Raw genomic sequence first — 19,783 nt, forward strand, 5'->3', positions numbered from 1 at the left:
GGACTGGCACTAGAGCCAGTCCCACAATGAGCTGAATGAGAGGCTGTAATTCTGCACCAAGGCTGACTTTCGGGAAAGAGACTTCAGATACAGTATTAGGGGATCGCTGTGGCCTATATAAAAGCATCCAAAAAGCACCATGTCATGGGACCTTTAAACACTAATTAGGGGGCTTATAAATGGTTGCAAAAATGTGGTAAACAGACTGATTACTGTTACCAGTGACAGTAACATGGTTTTTAAGGGAAAAAATCATCCTGTGGTCATAGTCTTATTACTCATGTGGTCTAGCAAACTGTGATTGCATTGTACCTTTTGCTCATATGTATCAACTTCCCCATGATGCATAAATGCAATGGATGCTTCTTGCATGCTGACAATGGTAAACCACAATATGAAGTGACATATCCCAGCTGCACATAGAAGTTTGTTTTTTGTCAGTCACCAGGGAGGATCTTCAGCTACTTCCTCTCTACCTCATGTTTTGTATTGGAAAAAATGAGTTTTGAGTCGGAATTTACTGGCCTGAAGCCTGAGGCACAATTGTTTTTGATGTTAAAATGAACAACACACAACAAATGGTTTCCACAGCGCTTACATAAATACATTTTGTGCTTTCATATTCACACATTCATGAAAGCCCTATGGGTCAGATGTATGAAAGATGCCTATGCACAAAAATCATTTATGTGTCACTTCCCAAACATATTTATAGTAAAGGCTGTATGCTGAGGGGCTACATCTCGCACATACATCGAAACAGCATGTATGGTTTTCTTAAAGAAGCTGAGTGTGACATAGTAAAGCAGAAATAAAACATATGCTGAGAATTGAAATCTACTGCACAGCATAATTTTAGGTTACTAGTCAATTTCACAAAGAGTGAATGACTTTTGCAGTCCAAACACCTACTGTATATTATATATGTAATCAAAGGCACACTTATTTCAATTAAATGAATGAATTGCATTTTTCTGCATTTGTATGACCACACAGTTTCTCTTTAACATACACAGACATTTATGCATCTGACCCCAGATATCCTGAAATGTGTTCTGAGTTTACAATGTGTTTATTAATTGTGAATATTGCCCTCCATTTATTGTTATTGATCAAATTTAAGGAAATTATTTTTTGTATGCTACATTAATGCCATATTTTTATTACCTTGATATGTTTATTAAGAATTTTGAGCCAAACCTGTGGCTCATTTACAGCCCTGTATAAATAAATAAATAAACACATGCAATAGTTTTAAGTCCCCATATTCCATGTTTCTTTGTTAAGGTGAAATATTTGAATTAAGCTGATAAAAGTCAGCTGTGAAACTACATAATTCACTACTAGCACAGTGCCTGTAGACGTGGGTATATCGGTGACCAACACTAAATGACTGTTAGTGACAACAGTGCAATAGTTAGGAAGTGTACTGCTGCAAATGTGTCAGTAATTTTGAGGAAGTAGAATCCTTTAAAAAAAATCAAAACACTGCATGTCACATATTGTTTCAGGAATTTTAAATTATCTATTGTATAATTTGTAATGACAAACCCACAAAAATACCAAATTTTAAACTGAAAATGCGATGTCATTGTCAAGTGTAGTTATTTTACATAATTTTACATCTATTGGATATAAAAAAAGAAGATGTTTTTATGGTGGCCATGGCCACATTTTCCTGCAGTCATTCTGTACTGGTACCACTTATTTTTTAAAGGTTTTTGTAATTTGTTGTAATGCCTTTATGCAAAGTGTTCATTGAGTATTCCATTCAGATGAATAGCACTGAACTCTCACTAATTGTTGCCTTTTAGAGAAAATATTCTCATTTCATAGTCATGAAATTATTGTAACTGAGCTGTGCCACAGCAGTTAGTTGAAGACCAATGAATACTTAAAAACTGTTTTATACGATACCACTGATGATTCTACAATGTGCACCTTATCTCCTCTACAGCTCAAGAAAAAACACATCAAGTATCATCATGCCAAATGTTTAATTGTTCTTTTAGTTTTTTTTTTGCAGTGATATATTTTTGTTTTTGTGCCATTTCACCCCTTGCTTTAAAGAGGACAGAAACAAGCCAAAATAGAACTATTTTTTTAACGAGATTGTACAATGTGTCAAAATGTTATGAAAATATATTTGAAGTTAAAATGTAGGCCTACCTTTTTTAATTTCTGTAGCATGTAATGTGTTAATATACCTAGTCAATAAAAATATAACAAAGTATCAGTTTGGGATTTACATTGCTGTCTCTATATGGTGTGAAGTTATTCCATTTATAAAATTGTAGTTATATATGTTGTAGTTAAATGCAGAAATTAAAGGATTGGAAGAATAGTGATTTGCAGCCTTGGGTTAATTTAAAATGTGTCTCTGGGTCCTGATGTGGTTGAATTCTGCTGCATTCACATTACATTGTTTACTGTACAGTATGTATAGCTACTTACTTCTAGAGGTGTAGTTCCAAAATACAAGAGGGCAGTGTGACTAAGGTATTAATAAGTTAACCCTCGTGTTGTTCTCCCGCCCACTATGCAACTTTTTGTTTTTCTCGGTCCAAATTTAAAAAAAAACTTTCCCCGAAGTTTTTGTTACTTTTTTCCTTTTTTTTTTTTCTTTAACCGTCATTTTTGTCACTTTTTTCAACGTTCTTTTATAACTTGGTTTTCAAATGCTATACAATTAAATAAAACACCCAAATTCAATAAAAGTAGTGAACTGGCCATCCACGTTATTTTTTTTTTGGACATTTTGGTTGATAGAAAGCCAAATTTCTGATATAGAAACTTTAGAAAATGGGTCACATTTGACCCGAGGACAATATGAAGGTTAAAAGGATGAAATATAATGCTTATTGTGCTTTTTTTTTTCAAAGAAATCATTGAAAATGTTAAATATATATAAAAATCGCTTCACACTGTATTTTCCGTTGTTTTGTTGCTGTAATCTCGGGCATGGATGTATAATGTATTAGATTTCAGAGCAAAAAAAGAAAAAAAGATTTCAGGGCATGAGTGGTGTAGGCGTAGATGAACACTGCTTTTCAAAGTCAAAAATGCTTCCTTGGTAGGACGGGTCCTTCCAAGTCGCGTCCTACAGAGGCTAGGCAAGAAAGACTCCTTCCTAGCACACGGAGAACAGGCTAGCGAGTACGCGTCATTGCGTCATGGTCCCGCCTTCAATTCCGACTGCTGCGTGGGTTCCCGGATGGAGTAGCGTCGCCATTTTTACGCCAGTGCTACCGGTGGGTCTTCTGTAGCGGAGCGACGGTGCTGTTGCTGAGCCACCTCCAGGAATCACCGAGCAGTCGATAATCCTCCTTTTCCACTGGGAGGCCACGAGCAGCCCCAACACCCGAGCACCATGGCGGATACAGGGGATTTAGTATACCAGGCAAAACTCGCCGAACAAGCGGAGAGATATGACGGTAAGACTTAACATAAATCGTGGTCATTGCAGAATGCCTGGCCCCTCTTCCCCACCTCCCCTCATTCTCCCTGCGCAGGGGGCTTGGAGACGCAGGTAAAACACTTCACATGGATTTGTTGGGTGGGAGACAAAATGGCGGAGATTTCTCCAGCCGAATGAATCAGTAAACGTTTTAATTAATTGTTTTCGTTTCAAAGGGAAGGTGAATTTTGCCTGGTGAATAGCGTGCTTTGTCAAGCTAAGCTAGTCCCTTGCCATGGTCCCTTGCCAGCGTCCGTTAGCTAACAGTAGCTATCTAAATTGCTAACTAAGTTAGCAGGCTAGCCTTTCTTCAGCCCCGACACGCGTCACACCAAACTCAATTCAGAAATACAGCAAACGTCCACACCCCATCAAACAGAACTTGCGCCGGTTCTGTTTCTGTATCAGGCGTTGGCATATTCAGGAGCTAACGTTATATCTGATCCAACAAGCTGCAGCTTCAGTCTTAAAAAATATTTTAGAGAATTGTGCCAGTTAATGTTAACTAACCGCCCCCACCAAGTGTTTTTGGAATCAGAATACTGTATACTTATTGATCCCTTAGGGACATTGTTCAGTTGCAGCTGCTCACAGTCAGATTCAAGGTAAGAGTAAGAAAAGAGTAACATAGTAAAGTAAGATTAGGTTAAAAGATTATGTTACAAATGTCATTGTAGTGCAGTGTGGACATAAAGTACAGTATGGACATAAATGAAGAACGTGACCCTCACAGTGCTTGCCGGTTTATCTAGGTGTGTGTTCATGCGGCTTAGCAGGTAGATTGTGACAGTTCCAGTCTGACAAACCAGTTAAAGCCAATGGACCACTTGCATTTGATATTTTGTTGCTTGCAAGCCAAATTAAGGAGTGAATGACGTTACTTTTGGTCTGAATTCGTGTTGTAGCAGGAACAAAATCGGCAGATGTGCAAACGTTTGCATTAAAGTTAGAACACTAACTGTAATGAGGCCAGTATTGCCAACTCTTTTCCCATGAAAATAGCTAGCACTAGCTCCCAAAATCGCTCAAAGTCGCACTTTGGTAGAGTTGGAAAATTATTCACAGGTTTGAACTTCTGGGATCAATAACTCATCCGCAATCTCAGTTCTCTTATCTGATAGCTCTTCTGTTCTTGGTTGAACCAGAAGTTGTTCTGGCTCTCCTTTTGTGATGGCCACCTCAAAGCTCTTATTCCTCCCCCACCCCCCTCCTGAGCGAGCATCGAGGAGGGAGGAATCTCCGAGGAGCTGTAAGCGAGGATACACGAGAGCAGCCTTCCCGGAAGCCGTTGCTAACGCAGCGCATACAGCTGACAGATTCATGTGACGTTTCAGAGGAAAGGAGGGTTGACGGACATCCGGCCGAAAACTGTGGACATCCGGTGGAATTTCTGGTGGCACCGGAGCAATCCCGGAAATGAAACTTCGTCGATATAGGCTAGTTCAACATATGAATGTTATCAACAGTGACTACTTTTGTGTTGCTGCTTCTCCCCATTCATTTTATAGCGGCACTGGCAGTTTAGAAAACAAAGTTTTGTTGTGTAAATAGACAGCAGGTGTTAACCTGTCCATCTCCGAGTTGGAGTTCTCTCAGCTCCACTTGTCAGATGAAGAATGCATAAAATAAACTTTCACCACTGCAGGAAGTCAATCATTTTCAAAATTCTTCAAAGCACCTGGCCAGTTATTAGTTTTGTAATGTCCCCCCCCCCCCAAAAAAAAAACAGTGTCCAATGGGCATGGCTGCATTGTGTTTTAGTGTGTCAGTGTCCACCAGATGTGTCAGTCTATTTTTAAATGTATTAAAAGACCCATGTGTCTTTGCAATGAGGAAAAAAATTATAATGCATTTTATGGGTTAATGGCCGTATAAATAAAAACAAGCCACTGGGTGCTATTTTTAGGGATGTTTCTCATTCTTGGGTTGAAGTGGGTGAGAGAGAGTGTGTCATATATAACAAGAGGCCTAGAAACAAAGGAGAAATGAATAAAACAACACAAAATAGGTTGTTGAAGCACAGGCTGTTTTTAAATTTATAATTGTATGGTTTTGAGTGAACATTTGTGTCAGTGATGCAGCTGGAAAGTAACAAAATTATCAGAAGGTACATTTGTATGTGCCTTTTTTCAATTTGCACCAAAAAAAAAAGTTGCTCCAAAATGCCAGCTATCCAAAAGTCTTATCTCAGCTGGTCTGAGGTGGAAAAGTTGTCCCATTGATGAAGAGAAAAAATATGTTAAGGCTATTGTATACTGTTTTTTTTTTTTCTCCTTCAGATTAGCAGTGACATTGCATTGCAGTAGCGCCGGGTGATGTGAAAAAAATAATCATATCACAATATTCTTGACCAAATACCTCTAGCGATATTGTAGGGTTGACTATTGGTGCTTTCACAAAATAGATGAGATTTGTGATAATGTGGATATAATGACTAAGTGGGTAAAGGTATAGTCTGGTGAGTTCAGAAAATGACATCACTTTACAGAATTCAGTCTGTAAAACCAGGAAAAGATAACTGTCTTATTACGATACGAAGATGATATTGATATAATATCAATATTATATTGCCTAGCCCTACATTGCAATACTCGCTTCTACTTATTCAAATTTAGACAAAAAACCTCTGGGTCTGGCTGCCCCTCACATTACATGACTCCGTCAAATTGCTTCTCTAAAGTTACACAAATGCCACCTTGGCTCTTAGCAGCAGGAAAAAAAATTACCTGTCACATCTGCTGTTGCTCAATTAATATTTAATGATACATGAAGAGGACTGCTTTTTATTGCATTGACTACAAAAGGTACAGTTTTGTAGATTGACTTGATTTTTTTTAATTTTTTTTTATCCTTAACAATTTGTGTCCAAAGAGGGGTTATTGAAGCCCAGTTTGTTTAAGCTAGTGTTCAATCTAGGATTGTGATCAGTTCAATAAATCTGTAGAGCTTGTAATGCTGATTTATATTTTTAACAAGCACAAAGAGGTCATTGAGTGTATTCAAGTGCAGGCCGGGCTCGAGGGTAAAGTGATCAAAGCAGCATAGTGCTCCTCTTGGCTTGAAACCATCGTGTATCAGGTTTCGCCAGCATGCTGCACTAATGCTGCCCAGTTTTTAATGTAGTGAGTCCCCGGGATGCATAGGTGGTCATTTTGAGTGGGTCCCAGTCCTTAATTAACTTTTTTCACCATCCTTCCAAAACGATCACAGAATATAATCTAAGCTCTTTAAATTAATTTTAAGTTTTTTTCTTCTTCTCTACATTATGATTAATTAAAATCATTCAAAGTGACTTTACCATAAACTATAATACAAATGATGAGGCCCAGATGATCAATCATCAACCTTTTTTTTTATTTAAATTCAACTGAAAAGATTATATTAGACACTAGAGGTGTCAGTCACACCCTACTCTTGCATTGCCAGACCTTCCTCCACAGCGCTGCGGAGGAAGGTCTGGCTAGTCCCAAAAGAAGAGAAAAGAGATGAAGCGAGAGTTTAATGGCGCTTAACCACTGCTAGTACCAGCTCGACTCGGCACGACTCGGCCGCGGTGCCCCGTCCTCCGTTTTCCTTTGCAGATTTAGATAAGCGTCATAGCGCCGCCGCAGGAAACTGCCGTGACCTAACGCGACACACACACAGAACTTCGAAGGCGTATCTCTTCAGCTTGCTTGGAACCTCGACAGAGGTGATACTAAAAAAGTACCTGTTAGCTAGTAACAGGTACTTTTTTTCCATAATGGAAAAACAAAAAAGGCGAGTAGAGCAGGTACCATGTAATAGAAAAACTGCAAAAGCAACTTTTCTTTGTTCTTACAGGACACAGTCAACTCCTCGGCAGCTCAGTGCTTGTTTCGTGTTTTACCTTCATAGTGTTTAAAACTTTTTTTCTTGCAGTGAGGTTTACAGTGACGTTAACGGGACTCTGACGCCACGATATGGACTGACGAGTCTGATCTCTGGTTACATGATTGTCCACCGCAGGGTGACGACGGGTTGCTGTTCTCTAAAAGTTGACTCGGTTAAAAAAAAAATTCTGCAGGAATTTAAAAGAAATGGAACACACTGTGTGTGCGCATGAATGCTCAGCCAGCGCCTCAACCTCGAACCCTAACCCATATCGCCGCTAGCAGCTTAATCCCCACAAAACACCACAGTAAATATCAGCCTGCATGCACGTTTAAAAAAACAACTAATATACAAATCCCAAAATTTAACCAATATCCAGATCCAGCCCTAACTAACCAAGTAATGAGTTGACCTCAACCTCTCAAAGGCTGGAGGAACTGCAAGCAATAATTCATATTTTCCTGTAACCTCGATTGTGCAATGATCCTAAAAAGGCAGATGGTCAGTTTACCCCCAGGTGGTTTCACTTATCCACTCACTCGCATCAAAGTTGGACCACAGGAAGACTTTTTCAGTCATATTTTCAGGGCCCTTGACATAGATGCATTCTTACAATTTCATTTGAAAGGAGACATTTTGAAATAGATATAATAATAACTTATTTATATCGCACCTTTCACGAAACCCAAGGACACTTTACAAAATGATGGGGAAACAAAACTAGGGGAGGTTGTAGGCTGTGGTGAACAGGTGGTGTTTGAGGAGTGTTTTAAACATGTCCAGGGATGTAGCATTGTGGGTATCTGCAGGGAGGGTGTTCCAGAGGTATGGGGGCTGCAACACTAAAGGCTCTGTCTGTGTGAGGAATGGAGAGCAGGCTAGCGTCTGGAGGACCGCAGGTTTCGGGGTGGGGGTGTATGAATGGGGGAGGTCGGAGAGGTACTGTGGGGCCAGGACATGGAGGGATTTGTAGGTGAGAATGAGGATTTTATGTGATGCAGGACTTGATATCACTGCAAAATATCACTGATTAGGGTTGGGTACCGTTCACGTTTGTTCTCACAGTATTCAGGTTGTTGCTACTTTTTGTGCTGGGGGGCTTAAGAAGCCCATGCCCTAATGCCATATGTTTCCCTGTGTCTTTCAGAAATGGTGGAGTCAATGAAGAACGTGGCCAGTATGGACGTGGAGCTGACAGTGGAGGAAAGGAACTTGCTGTCGGTAGCATACAAGAATGTGATCGGAGCCAGAAGAGCTTCCTGGAGGATAATCAGTAGCCTGGAACAGAAAGAAGAAAACAAAGGCGGAGAAGACAAACTAAAGATGATCCGGGAATACAGGAAAACGGTCAGATATGTTGTAAACTTAAGTTTTTGACTTAATTGTGATTAAATGTTCATCTTATGCGGGTGCGTTTAGGGCTGGGTGGTATATTGATTTTTTTTTTTATTTATACTTATGTCTTATATTGCTATATTTTTGAACGAGATATGGAATTAGACAATACCGTTTAAATCGATAAAGCTTCCGTAAATACCGTGCCTGTGTTTGCATCTCTCCTCCTATCCCCGCAGCCGCGCAACCCAGAGTGTATTTGACTTTGAATCTCAGATCAGTTGAATTGTATTGTTTCAGCTTTGAATTGCAACTGAATATCCAAAGGAAACTTTGATCCAGCACCTGTAAGGTTTTAACGTGTGTGTGTGTGTGTGTGTGTGTGTGTGTGTGTGTGTGTGTGTGTGTGTGTGTGTGTGTGTGTGTGTGTGTGTGTGTGTGTGTGTGTGTGTGTGTGTGTGTGTGTGTGTGTGTGTGTGTGTGTGTGTTGGTCTGCAGGTCGAGAAAGAGCTGAAATCAATCTGCAACGACATTCTGGATGTACTGGACAAACACCTAATTTTAGCTGCAACCACGGGAGAATCTAAGGTTTTCTACTACAAAATGTACGCGTCTTATAAATGTGTGTGTATATTTCTGTAACGTGTTCTTTCTAAAACTTTACATATTAAGGTCAGGCACAGGTTTGACTAGGTATCTGTCACAGGAGTCATTACATTATTTTCCGATTTATTATTCCCCACCAGCACTAACATTACCAAATAAAGCAAACCCAAAACAAAGTCTATTGGTTTGCACCTTAACTAGGCTGGCAGGAACATGATTTTGCAGAGGGACTGCAGGCTCTGTGCTGCCATTGGCCGATTTGGGGAAACGCTGTTTTGTTGTATGTAGTATAGCAATGGTTTTTGTATATCCTGTTTCCCTTTTTTAAATGACAAATAGATTGCCGGCATGGAGATTTATTTTCTCTCACGCGTTTAAAAAAAATTACACAGTTTCAGAAACACAACAAAAGTTGCATATAGTAACTTTAAAGTTGCAAAACAAGCATTAATAATTGTTGGAAAACCAACAGCTCTTTTGTTAGGTGGCTCGTACTAAGCAATATAAATATTCAAAAGGCTGGTTCCGCATCACAAGTGTGTTTATTGTAGAGGTGCAACAGTTCATGTACTTGTCCCAAACTGTACTGTACGGACATTTAATTCAGTACTGCTGGTTTGTTAATGCCTTTGCTTATTTGTCAAACGTGACTTTAGCGATCACTGCTCTGGACCCTTAACTGTTGGTATAATGTGTTTTGTAATGCACATGTGTGAAAGCAGGTATGTATCTGACTTTGTTGCTCTATCTCTGCTCAGGAAGGGAGATTACCACAGGTACCTGGCAGAGTTTGCCACAGGCAACGACAGGAAGGAGGCAGCAGAGAACAGTTTGGTTGCATACAAAGCTGCTAGTGACATCGCCATGATCGAACTCCCCCCAACGCACCCCATTCGCCTGGGATTGGCCCTTAACTTTTCAGTTTTCTATTATGAAATCCTCAACTCGCCAGACCGAGCTTGCAAGTAGGTGTGATCATTTAATGTTTAACTGGTATTCCCAACTCTGAAGGATTTTTCTCTAACTTAATTTCTTTTTGTTTTATTGAACAGGTTTAATTTTCTATTAAGATTGTTATTTTTTTTGGCCACAAAACCCCCAATTCCAGGCACACACTACACGTGGGTTAAAAAACGGTAACGCTTTACTTGAAGGTATCGACATAATCGTGACATGACACTGTCATAACCATGACATGGCACTGTCATGAACGTGTCCTAAACGTTATAAACAAGTCATAAACGTTTATGATTTCTGTCATTCGGTTTTTGTCATGACAAGTTGACATTGTTTGGGTTGTCTGGATTATGACCACTTGACATTAACCAGGATGACATTACCAGAGGATGTATTTGTCATGATAACTTGACATTAAATTTCTTTGTAGTGTCCTTGTTAAGACAACTATACTAGACAGTAAACAGGATGTGAAGTTGTCACGACAAAGACATCCTCTGGTTATGTCATCCTGGTTAATGTCAAGTTGTCATTACAAATCCCTAACACATTTAATGTCAACTTGTCATGACCAAGGCAACCCAAACAATGTCAACTTGTCATGACGAAAACCGAATGGCACTTAATGACAGAAGTCATAAACGTTTATGACTTGTTTGGAACGTTTATGACACGTTCATGACAGTGTCATGTCACGATTATGTTGATACCTTCAAGTAAAGTGTTACCTAAAAAACTTAAAGAATGTATATCATCAGAAAGAAACCACTGTGTGTAATGTAAAAGGGGTTGCCCTAGTGCCAGAATCATGGAGAAGCATTACCTGTGTTTATCAGCAAAGGTCCTTTTGCAACTATTGCACTTTGCCATTTTGGTCGTTTGGTAAATTTAAATCTACATTTCAACAACTTTTCCTTTTCTGCTGTGGCTCCAATCCCACGTGAAAAGAAATTGTGTTCCAGCAGTCGGATCCAGTTTGTGATTGTCCAGAAACCTTCCATCTTGAAGCCAGACCTGAAAGGGGACAGAGTGTTCATTTCCATCCATAGTTGGTTCCACCTGTTAACCAAACGTGTTGTCCTGCATCCTCTCTGCCGACAGGTTGGCAAAGGAAGCGTTTGACAATGCCATTGCAGAACTGGATACGCTGAGTGAGGACTGCTATAAGGACTCAACACTTATCATGCAGTTGCTACGTGACAACTTGACACTATGGACCTCAGACGTGCAGGGAGATGGTAAGAGAGCCATTCCTTTCTTCACAGGGCATTCGCTATAGTTGCTAGAATATCCAGCATCTACTAGTATTATCGCAGAGTTAATTTCTGGGCGATACTGTCCGATGATTGGGTTCTAACTATCACCATCAATTCTTACTTTTTGACCGGTCTTGTCTTTTTAAGCTGATTTGTTCATTCATATTGCCCCTGATTACCTTTTGTTTGCCGCTATGAGGTACTTGTCTTTAAGTGCTTAGGCTGATGCATCAAAAAGCATCTAGAAAACTGAAGAACTACCTAACTTTTTCTCTAACCTTTCCCCTCATCGCAGTGATATCTCTAAAGTCAGAAGGCCTCTCCTACCTTCTCTCTCATGCTCAGTACTCACACACTGCTCTGACTTCTCATCTCTCCCTTGTTCTTCTGTAGATTAAGGACAGCCCTCTTCCTTCACTCTTCAATTATAGAAGTGTATTTTGTAAGTCATTCCTCCTGTCTCCTGTCCTCCTACCTCAAGCTATCTTTCCTGTTTGAGCACCCTGACATCCTTCACTAACATCCTCACATTACAAAGCCCGGCCTTGTTGAATGTTTTGGAGTGAGAGGAGATGATGGCCTCTATTGCCCTGTCTGCCCACAGCTCTGAAGGACTACAGAGCTGCACTTATTTACATTGTTTTCTTTTTCACCTGTTCTCCAACGTTTTCTGCACAAATGGAACTAGAGTGCTCTGTGATTTATTGTCTTCAGGGTGTCCGCAAGTCTGTAAAAGTCTAAATGATGCTAGGTTGTGTTTAAAACTCCCGGGATTTGTTTCAACAGCCCTAATCTGAGGCTTCAGCAGTCTACATTATTGACTATCTTACAACTTTTGATTGGCTTCTTTTGGCTGATGCAGCTCCGTTAAAATGCACGTTGCTCGATCAGTAAACCTACCGTAGTTCTTTGTTGCGACAAAAATGAGGGAGCCATGTTTTATTTTAATTTTTTTTAATGACAGCCCTAGTACACATTTCGCCTTTCCCAGTCCATTCTTAAAGTTTGCCTCTAACCTGGTCTCAGTCCGCAATACTGGTGACATGCAGTGGTCTTGAGCTTGTGGGGAAATGGTGTTTGTTAAAGGCTGCTAACAACAGAAATGTATGATGTTGCATCATTTACAATCCCTGTCTGCAAATACAAATGTATTGACCCTCCAAACATACTGTTTAAGGTACTGTTCCAGGGCTGGATTTTTCAATTATTAAATGTCAGTAAAAAAAAGTAAGTATTTTGGGGTATTAACCCTTAACCCCTTGGCCACTAGAATGCCCCACGTCAGAATGATTTTTAAATTAGGCTTTTATTTTAAACGAGGAACAGAGATTGGAAGTTGAGGATTCACCTCGGCTCTCTATTTATAAAAAAAATACCATGTACCATGCGAGTCTATGATTTACATTTATTTGGGAAATGTGAGCAGAAACATCACTTACACCACCATGGTGGGAAGAGATTGTGATTCCAGCCTTAAGATGTAGACTGAAAGAACCTGCGGACACCCTGCCCCTTCACCATGCACGTCCGTATCCCTGAACACAGCCCGCTTGGGCATTACAGCAGAGTCTGCCTGGGCGAGGCAGAGTTTGAAAACCTGTGAACGCAGCTTATTAAAGTGTGATATAACGGATACACTCGGTAACAGCATGCGAGGCTGCTGCTCCATCTCCTGTGGCTTTCTCACATCCCAGTTAGCTGTGGCGCTAATGAGCACTGTTAGGGTTTCTATTTCAATCATGATGGATTCTCAAGCCTTTGTTATTTGTGCCTCTTAATTCTTCATTACACGGATGGATGTGCTGTCTCTATGGTAACCTCTCCAAGTAACCAGTAGTACAGGTTCACAAGGCATTTTACCCCCTCGGTAAATCCGACCGTGGCTCGTTTTAAAGGCACTGTGAACTAACTCTTGCTCACTGGCCTGCATGTTGACACAATCGGTGGTAATCATTCTAGTATACTTCTAAATGTTGGGGTTGTTTGTTGCATGATTGACTGATGCACATTTGTGAGCTGATCCCAATCATTTCTAATGGAGGATCTTCTTTCAGTAATGTTCACTAACCAGAAGTTCAGTTAACTTTTCAAAATTTGCTAAAATCCTGTAGCTATATCCTGTGTTTGAGAGAGGGGAATATTATCTGCTTGATGTTTAAAATAATAACCCAGTCTGCACCAGTTCTATATTTAATACTAAAACTATATAGCAATGCTGACATGTACTTCTTTTGGCAGTTAATATACAATAAATTAAACTGTGTTGTGGTGATAGGAAAATATACAAAGTTGTACCGGTAGATGCCAATCAAACTCAATTTGAAACACTTCTTAAAAAGGGGCCACAGTCTACATATTTCTCCTTTTTTTTTGCATGAGTAAAAATTGGTTTAGGATCAGGATGTTGTATGAAATGGCACAAACTCACAAACCTTAGTGAAAATTAACATGGTCTCTTAAACAAATAATCAGAGAAACCATTAGTCAATCGACTTAAAATTAATCTGTAACAATTCTGATAATCAGTTTATTCTCTCAATTTAAAATGCTAAACAGTCTCTAGTTCCAGCTTGTCAGTAGTTCTGATGCTGTTCTTTATCTCGTGATTGTAAAACTCTTCTTTTTTTTCACAATGTAGTCCAATCAATTAATCAAGAAAATAATTGGGAGTTTCATCGATAACAAAAATAATCTTTAGCTGCTGACATAATTTAAACAAACCTCTAATTTTAATCGTTATTTTAACTACTGTACTTTTTTTTTATGTTTCTAGTGATGCAATGACTCTATTATCTTGTCTTAACGATGTAGGTCATTATCATGTTTATATTTCAATTGTGTCCCACCAAGGGACTTTAGATAAGAATTAGTTCTAAGATAAAGTCCAAATGGCAACATTTATGTTGAATGTTGTCCATTGTCCCTTTTTGTTTAAAAGAAAATCTAATCTAAAACAAAAATGCGTTAATTTCAAGTCAAAGTATTTCTACAAGATCTAATGGATGTTGAACAGTCGGAGTCCAAACTGAAGATGCTGTTGCATTGAATTATGGGAAATGCAGTTGTTTATTTTTGAAAGTTGAACCATACTAGGGACTAAAGGCCTCTGGTGCTTCAGATGTAGCCATTCTTTTTAATCTGCCTCTCGCAAGCCCCTGTTCAGTCTAATCCATATAATCCAGCAACTAATGTAGTGAGGAACTGTTTATGATAAGATAATTATTATAATAGAAATAAAAATGAATCAGCCCTCAATAATATGCCCTGTGTTATAACCGCAAGAGAAATGCAATATGCTCGTCTGAAACGGGGAACTAGGCTCTCTGCTGAGCTTCTCCCGGCTGATCTGTTCATCATCAGCCACATTTAGCTGCCTTTGAAACATTTCTAAATGAGTGTGCAGAGATAACATCGTTTTATGTTCCTGTCGTTCTCTCTCAGGTGAAGAACCGAACACAGGAGCAGTGCAAGATGCACCGGTGGGGGAAGAGACCCAGTGAGACTGAACAACACAAGACAAGCCCTCCTCCTCCTCCTCCTCCTCCTCCTCCTCCCCCCCCAGCACTAGCTCCTGTCCCCAGCCACAGTTTTTTAACTGGGTTTATACTGCAGCCCACACTCTATTTCTACCTTTCCCTCTATTTCTACCCATCTGTACCCCCCTTTCTCCTCATATGCATGTCATGCCCCAATCCCCTCAGGGCCCGCTCAGGTCTCCATTTCCACCTCCCAGGAGTTTTACCTTATTTTTGATGACTCATTTTGCAAGCCTGTGCCCTTTAAGGTTCATGTCCTCTTTTACCGTTTTATTTTGCTTGCTTTACTTTACTGTATTGTCTGTTGCCAAGTACGCTTGCCTGTATTTGTAACACACATACAAGAGTTTATTTAAACCTAATACGTTGCTGTTCAACTTTTTTTTTCTGTATTTGTGTGTTTATGAACATTATATTGTCCATGCTTCTGTCAGTCAGTTTTGAAATCTTTCAGTTTGCAAATTGAGGAAAATAAGGCGGTGATGGAAGATTTAAAAGGGATGTGTTAAAGCTTTTAGGAAGAACTAAGTGCCCTCTTTACTTTGTGGTTACCAAACGCATCAATAGGTCATTTTTTTTCTTCTTTTTTTTTTTTTTAAAGAAAAATGGCAGAATGTCCCCCTTCTCCGAGCATCACTCTGACTTCTATTCTTGTCCGCTCTCGGACCAAGCATTGTGCTGCGAGGCTGTAGCACTTTTGCTAATGGCAGATAGTTAGGTAATGGCTTTTTAGCAGACAAAATGTGCGTATGTGTGTGCGTGGGAGGGGAATGCTCAACACTCTTGATTGTAATGTAATGCAGTTTTGCATTGGAACCATATAAAAAAAAAAAAAAAAGGGTTTGGGAAATAGAGGCCTGCTGTATCTTTACTCCCCTGAATCTTTTGGGTATCCTCAACTCTCTTTCCGACTCCTCATTTCCTTCCTTCTGTTCAGTATGTGTAACGTGAATCTGATTTGTACTACTGGATATTCTCACCAGAGCCACAAGTACCATCTGTATTCTTACTGAAACACAGCATGGAATTACCATTAAACTTCAAACTGAAAAATGTTAAATTAACATGCGTGAGATGTTGTCTTTTTCTCTTAGTGTTTTAAATGGTTTGGTTTGACACATTTCTAATCAGATTTTTAATCACTAGAGGGCAGTGCTGTTCTTTAGTACAATTTTGTGGTACTGGTACTTGCAGTAGAATAATAATCTAATGGCTAGAGTTACTGTTTCTTTACAGATGCTTTTACTTAAAACAATGTGATGAGCTTATAAAATCGATACACTGCATTAATGGTTTAAAATTTGTTATTGGGGTAAACCCCTTCAGACGTATCATCTTGTTTTCGAGGGGGTCCCAAAATTAATTGGCTCCTGACCTTTAGCTAAAGTTAATGATTTCCACGGACAACTCTGCAGTTGAATGTGTAAGTGAGATTAAAAAGATTGCACTTTTCCTGTGCAATTCAATTGTATTTATAGCATCAAATTATAACAAGTTATCGCAAGACACTTTACAGATAGAGACCTACCTAGAGTCCAAGTGAAGAAAATGCTCAGAAGTTGGGATCTTCCTGACAAAACAATGGATGCCTAACAGAGCCCAAGACACACGCTGAGAAAGAGACTTTTGAGAGTGCAGCACATATGTTGTTTTAATGTGGTGCTACAGAGACTTTTATGGTGGAACTAAAGCAGGTTGTACTGTTATCCAAAGAGCTAAAAACATTATTTTATTGAAAGCTTGTTGGTTGGACACACAAATTTACAAAGACCCAACAATCTCCCACGAGCAAGCATTTGGTGCAACAGTGGCGAGTAAAAACTTCCTTAAGGCAGAAACCTTGGACAGAACCAGGCTCTTTATGGGTGGCATCTGCCACTGCCGGTTTGGACCATAGACTGTTGTAGTCTATGGTTTGGACACATACACTGATACTGATATACATATATGGAGAAATATAATTCATAGTTATACCAGTTGGAATGATGACCAGTTGCAGTTATAACAATAAAGACAGTGGAACTATGACTAGAGTGCAGTGCAGCCCTCAATCAATGTGCTGGCTCCCTAAATTGGCATGCAGCTATCGAAACTTTGAGAACCCCTGCACAGTAGGTCAATCAATGTCAGTCATAGTACAGTATGCCATAAAAATGTCATAAGTCATAGTATAGTATAGTTTATCATTAAAAAGTCATAGTATGTCATAAAGAGTCATAGTATAGTATGTTATAAAAATCATTACAAAGTCATAGTAAAATATACTGAAACAGTATAGTATGAAAACATTCATAACATAGTATGTCGAAAAAGCCATTAAAAGATCACAGTGTAGTATGTTGAAAAAGTAACAAAAAAGTAATATTATAGTAAGAGTTTACAAAAAAGTCATAGTATAGTATGTCGATAAAAGTCATTAAAAAGTCACAGTATAGTATGATGAAAAAAAGTCATGAAAAAGTTATAGTATAGCATGATGAAAAGAGTAATAGTATAGTATGTTGAAAAAAGTGATAAAAAAACGTCATAGTATAGCATGACGAAAAAAGTCTTAGTATAGTATGGGATAAGTCCAGACTGGGGTTTGAACTAAGAGATAGAGTCTACAGTTGTTATTTGCAGCTGCTCTAACCACTGAGCCATCTTTGGAAACGTTCATAACATAGTATGTCGAAAAAAGTTATTAAAAAAGTAATTGTATAGAATGTAGATTAAAGTAATAAAAAAGTCATATTATAGCATGACGAAAAGAGTCATAGAATAGTATGTTGAAAATAGTGGTAAAAAGTCATAGTATATTATCTCGAAAAAAGTCATAAAAAAGTCATAGTATAGCATGACGAAACGAGTCATAGTATAGTATGCTGATAAAAAAGTTCTTAGTATAGTACGGGCTAAATCCAGATTAGGGTTTGAACCAAGGGTTAGAGTCTACAGTAGTTATTTGCAGCTGCTCTAACCACTAAGCCATCTTGCTACCGAACCAAACATGTCAAAAACATTCATAACATTAAACATTAACATTAAAAGCCATTAAAAAGTGACAGTATAGTGTTTCGAAAAAAGGGAGAAAAAGTCATAGTATAGCATGACGAAAAGAGTCATAGTATAGTATGTTGAAAAAGTGATTAAAAAGTCACAGTATAGTATGATGAAAAGCATCATAGAATAGTATGTTGAGAATAGTGGTAAAAAAGTTATAGGTTATTATCTCGAAAAAAGTCATAAAAAAGTCACAGTATAGTATGATGAAAAGAGTCATAGTATAGTATGATGAAAATAGTGGTAAAAATATCATAGTATAGTATGCTGAAAAAAGTCTTAATATGGTATGGGCCAAGTCCAGACTGGGGTTTGATCCAAGGGTTAGAGTCTACAGTTGTTATTTGCAGCTGCTCTAACCACGGAGCCATCTCCCTACCAAACAAACCTTGTCAAAAACATTCATAATATAGCATGTCGGAAAAAGTGATTAAAAAGTCATAGAGTATCAAAAAAAGTAATAAAAAAGTCATAGCATAGTATGACGAAAAGAGTCATAGTATAGTATGTCGAAAAGAAGTGATAAAAAAGTCGTAGTATATTATCTCCAAAAAAAGTCATAGTATATTATCTCCAAAAAAGTCATAGTATAGCATGACGAAAGAGTCATAGTATAGTATGTTGAAAAAAGTCATAGTATAGTATGAAAAGAGTCATAGTGTATGACAAAAAGCATCATAGAATAGTATGTTGAGAATAGTGGTAAAAAGGTCATAGTTTATTATCTCGAAAAAAGTCATAAAAAAGTCACAGTGTAGTATGATGAAAAAAGTCATAGTATAGTACAGGCTAAGTCCAGACTGGGGCTTGATCCAAGGGTTAGAGTCTACAGTTGTTATTTGCAGCTGCTCTAACCACGGAGCCATCTCGCTACCAAATAAACCTTGTCGAAAACATTCATAATATAGTATGTCGGAAAAAGTGATTAAAAAGTCATAGAGTATCAAAAAAAGTAATAAAAAAGTCATAGTATAGCATGACGAAAAGAGTCATAGTATAGTATGATGAAAAGCGTCATGGAATAGTATGTTGAGAATAGTATGTTGAGAATAGTGGTAAAGAAGTCATAGTATATTATCTCAAAAAAAGTCATGAAAAAGTCATAGTATAGCATGACGAAAGAGTCATAGTATAGTATGTTGAAAATAGTGGTAAAAATATCATAGTATAGTATGCTGAAAAAGTCTTGGTATAGTATGGGTTAAGTCCAGGCTGGGGTTTGAACCAAGGGTTAGAGTCTACAGTGAATATTCACAGCTGCTCTAGTATAGCATGGCTCAGCCATCTTGCTACCAAATAAAAAGTCATAGTATAGCATGTCAAAAAAGTAATAAAAAAATCATAGTATAGAATACTGATAACAGTCATAATATAGGATGACGAAAAGAGTCATAGAATAGTTTGTCAAAAAAAGTGATAAAAAAAGTCATAGTATAGTATGTTGAAAATAATGGTAAAAAAGTCATAGTATAGTATGCTGAAAAAAGTGATGAAAGTCATAGTATAGCATGTCAAAAAAGTAATATAAAAATCATAGTATAGTTAGAGTATCGAAAAAAGTAATGAAAAAGTCATAGTATAGCATGACGAAAAGAGTCATAGTATAGTATGATGAAAAAGAGTCATAAAAAAGTCATAGTATAGCATGATGAAAAAGTTATAGTATAGTATGTTGAAAAAAAAGTGATAAAAAGTCATAGTGTAGAATGACGAAAAGAGTCATAGTATAGCATGTTGAAAGA

General features: G+C 38.3%; 1 protein-coding gene across 2 annotated transcripts; it reads left to right on the forward strand.

Annotated features, from left to right (window-relative positions):
- The first annotated feature begins 3,210 nt into the window (after window positions 1–3,210).
- LOC120543748 (14-3-3 protein epsilon) lies at window positions 3,211–16,063 on the forward strand. 2 transcript variants are annotated; one of them, XM_039776969.1, is made up of 7 exons: window positions 3,211–3,434; window positions 8,457–8,656; window positions 9,143–9,249; window positions 10,009–10,215; window positions 11,309–11,445; window positions 11,857–11,905; window positions 14,905–16,063. In XM_039776969.1, the coding sequence occupies exons 1-6, from the start codon at window positions 3,371–3,373 to the stop codon at window positions 11,859–11,861; spliced, it is 720 nt and encodes a 239-aa protein (XP_039632903.1). In that variant the 5' UTR covers window positions 3,211–3,370; the 3' UTR covers window positions 11,862–11,905; window positions 14,905–16,063. The 2 variants fall into 2 exon arrangements, with proteins under 2 accessions (XP_039632903.1, XP_039632902.1); XM_039776968.1 differs by lacking the exon at window positions 11,857–11,905 and having other exon boundaries at window positions 3,213–3,434.
- Window positions 16,064–19,783: the final 3,720 nt, after the last annotated feature.

This window comes from Perca fluviatilis, chromosome 16 (genome assembly GCF_010015445.1).
Source record: "Perca fluviatilis chromosome 16, GENO_Pfluv_1.0, whole genome shotgun sequence".
Lineage (NCBI taxonomy): Eukaryota > Metazoa > Chordata > Actinopteri > Perciformes > Percidae > Perca > Perca fluviatilis.

Excerpts from the sequence above, each read along its gene's own strand:
- LOC120543748 (XM_039776968.1), top strand. The coding sequence starts at position 3,371 with ATGGCGGATACAGGGGATTTAGTATACCAGGCAAAACTCGCCGAACAA. Across the intron at positions 3,435-8,456 it reads ACAAGCGGAGAGATATGACG|AAATGGTGGAGTCAATGAAG; the intron begins GTAAGACTTAAC and ends TGTGTCTTTCAG. Across the intron at positions 11,446-14,904 it reads CTCAGACGTGCAGGGAGATG|GTGAAGAACCGAACACAGGA; the intron begins GTAAGAGAGCCA and ends GTTCTCTCTCAG.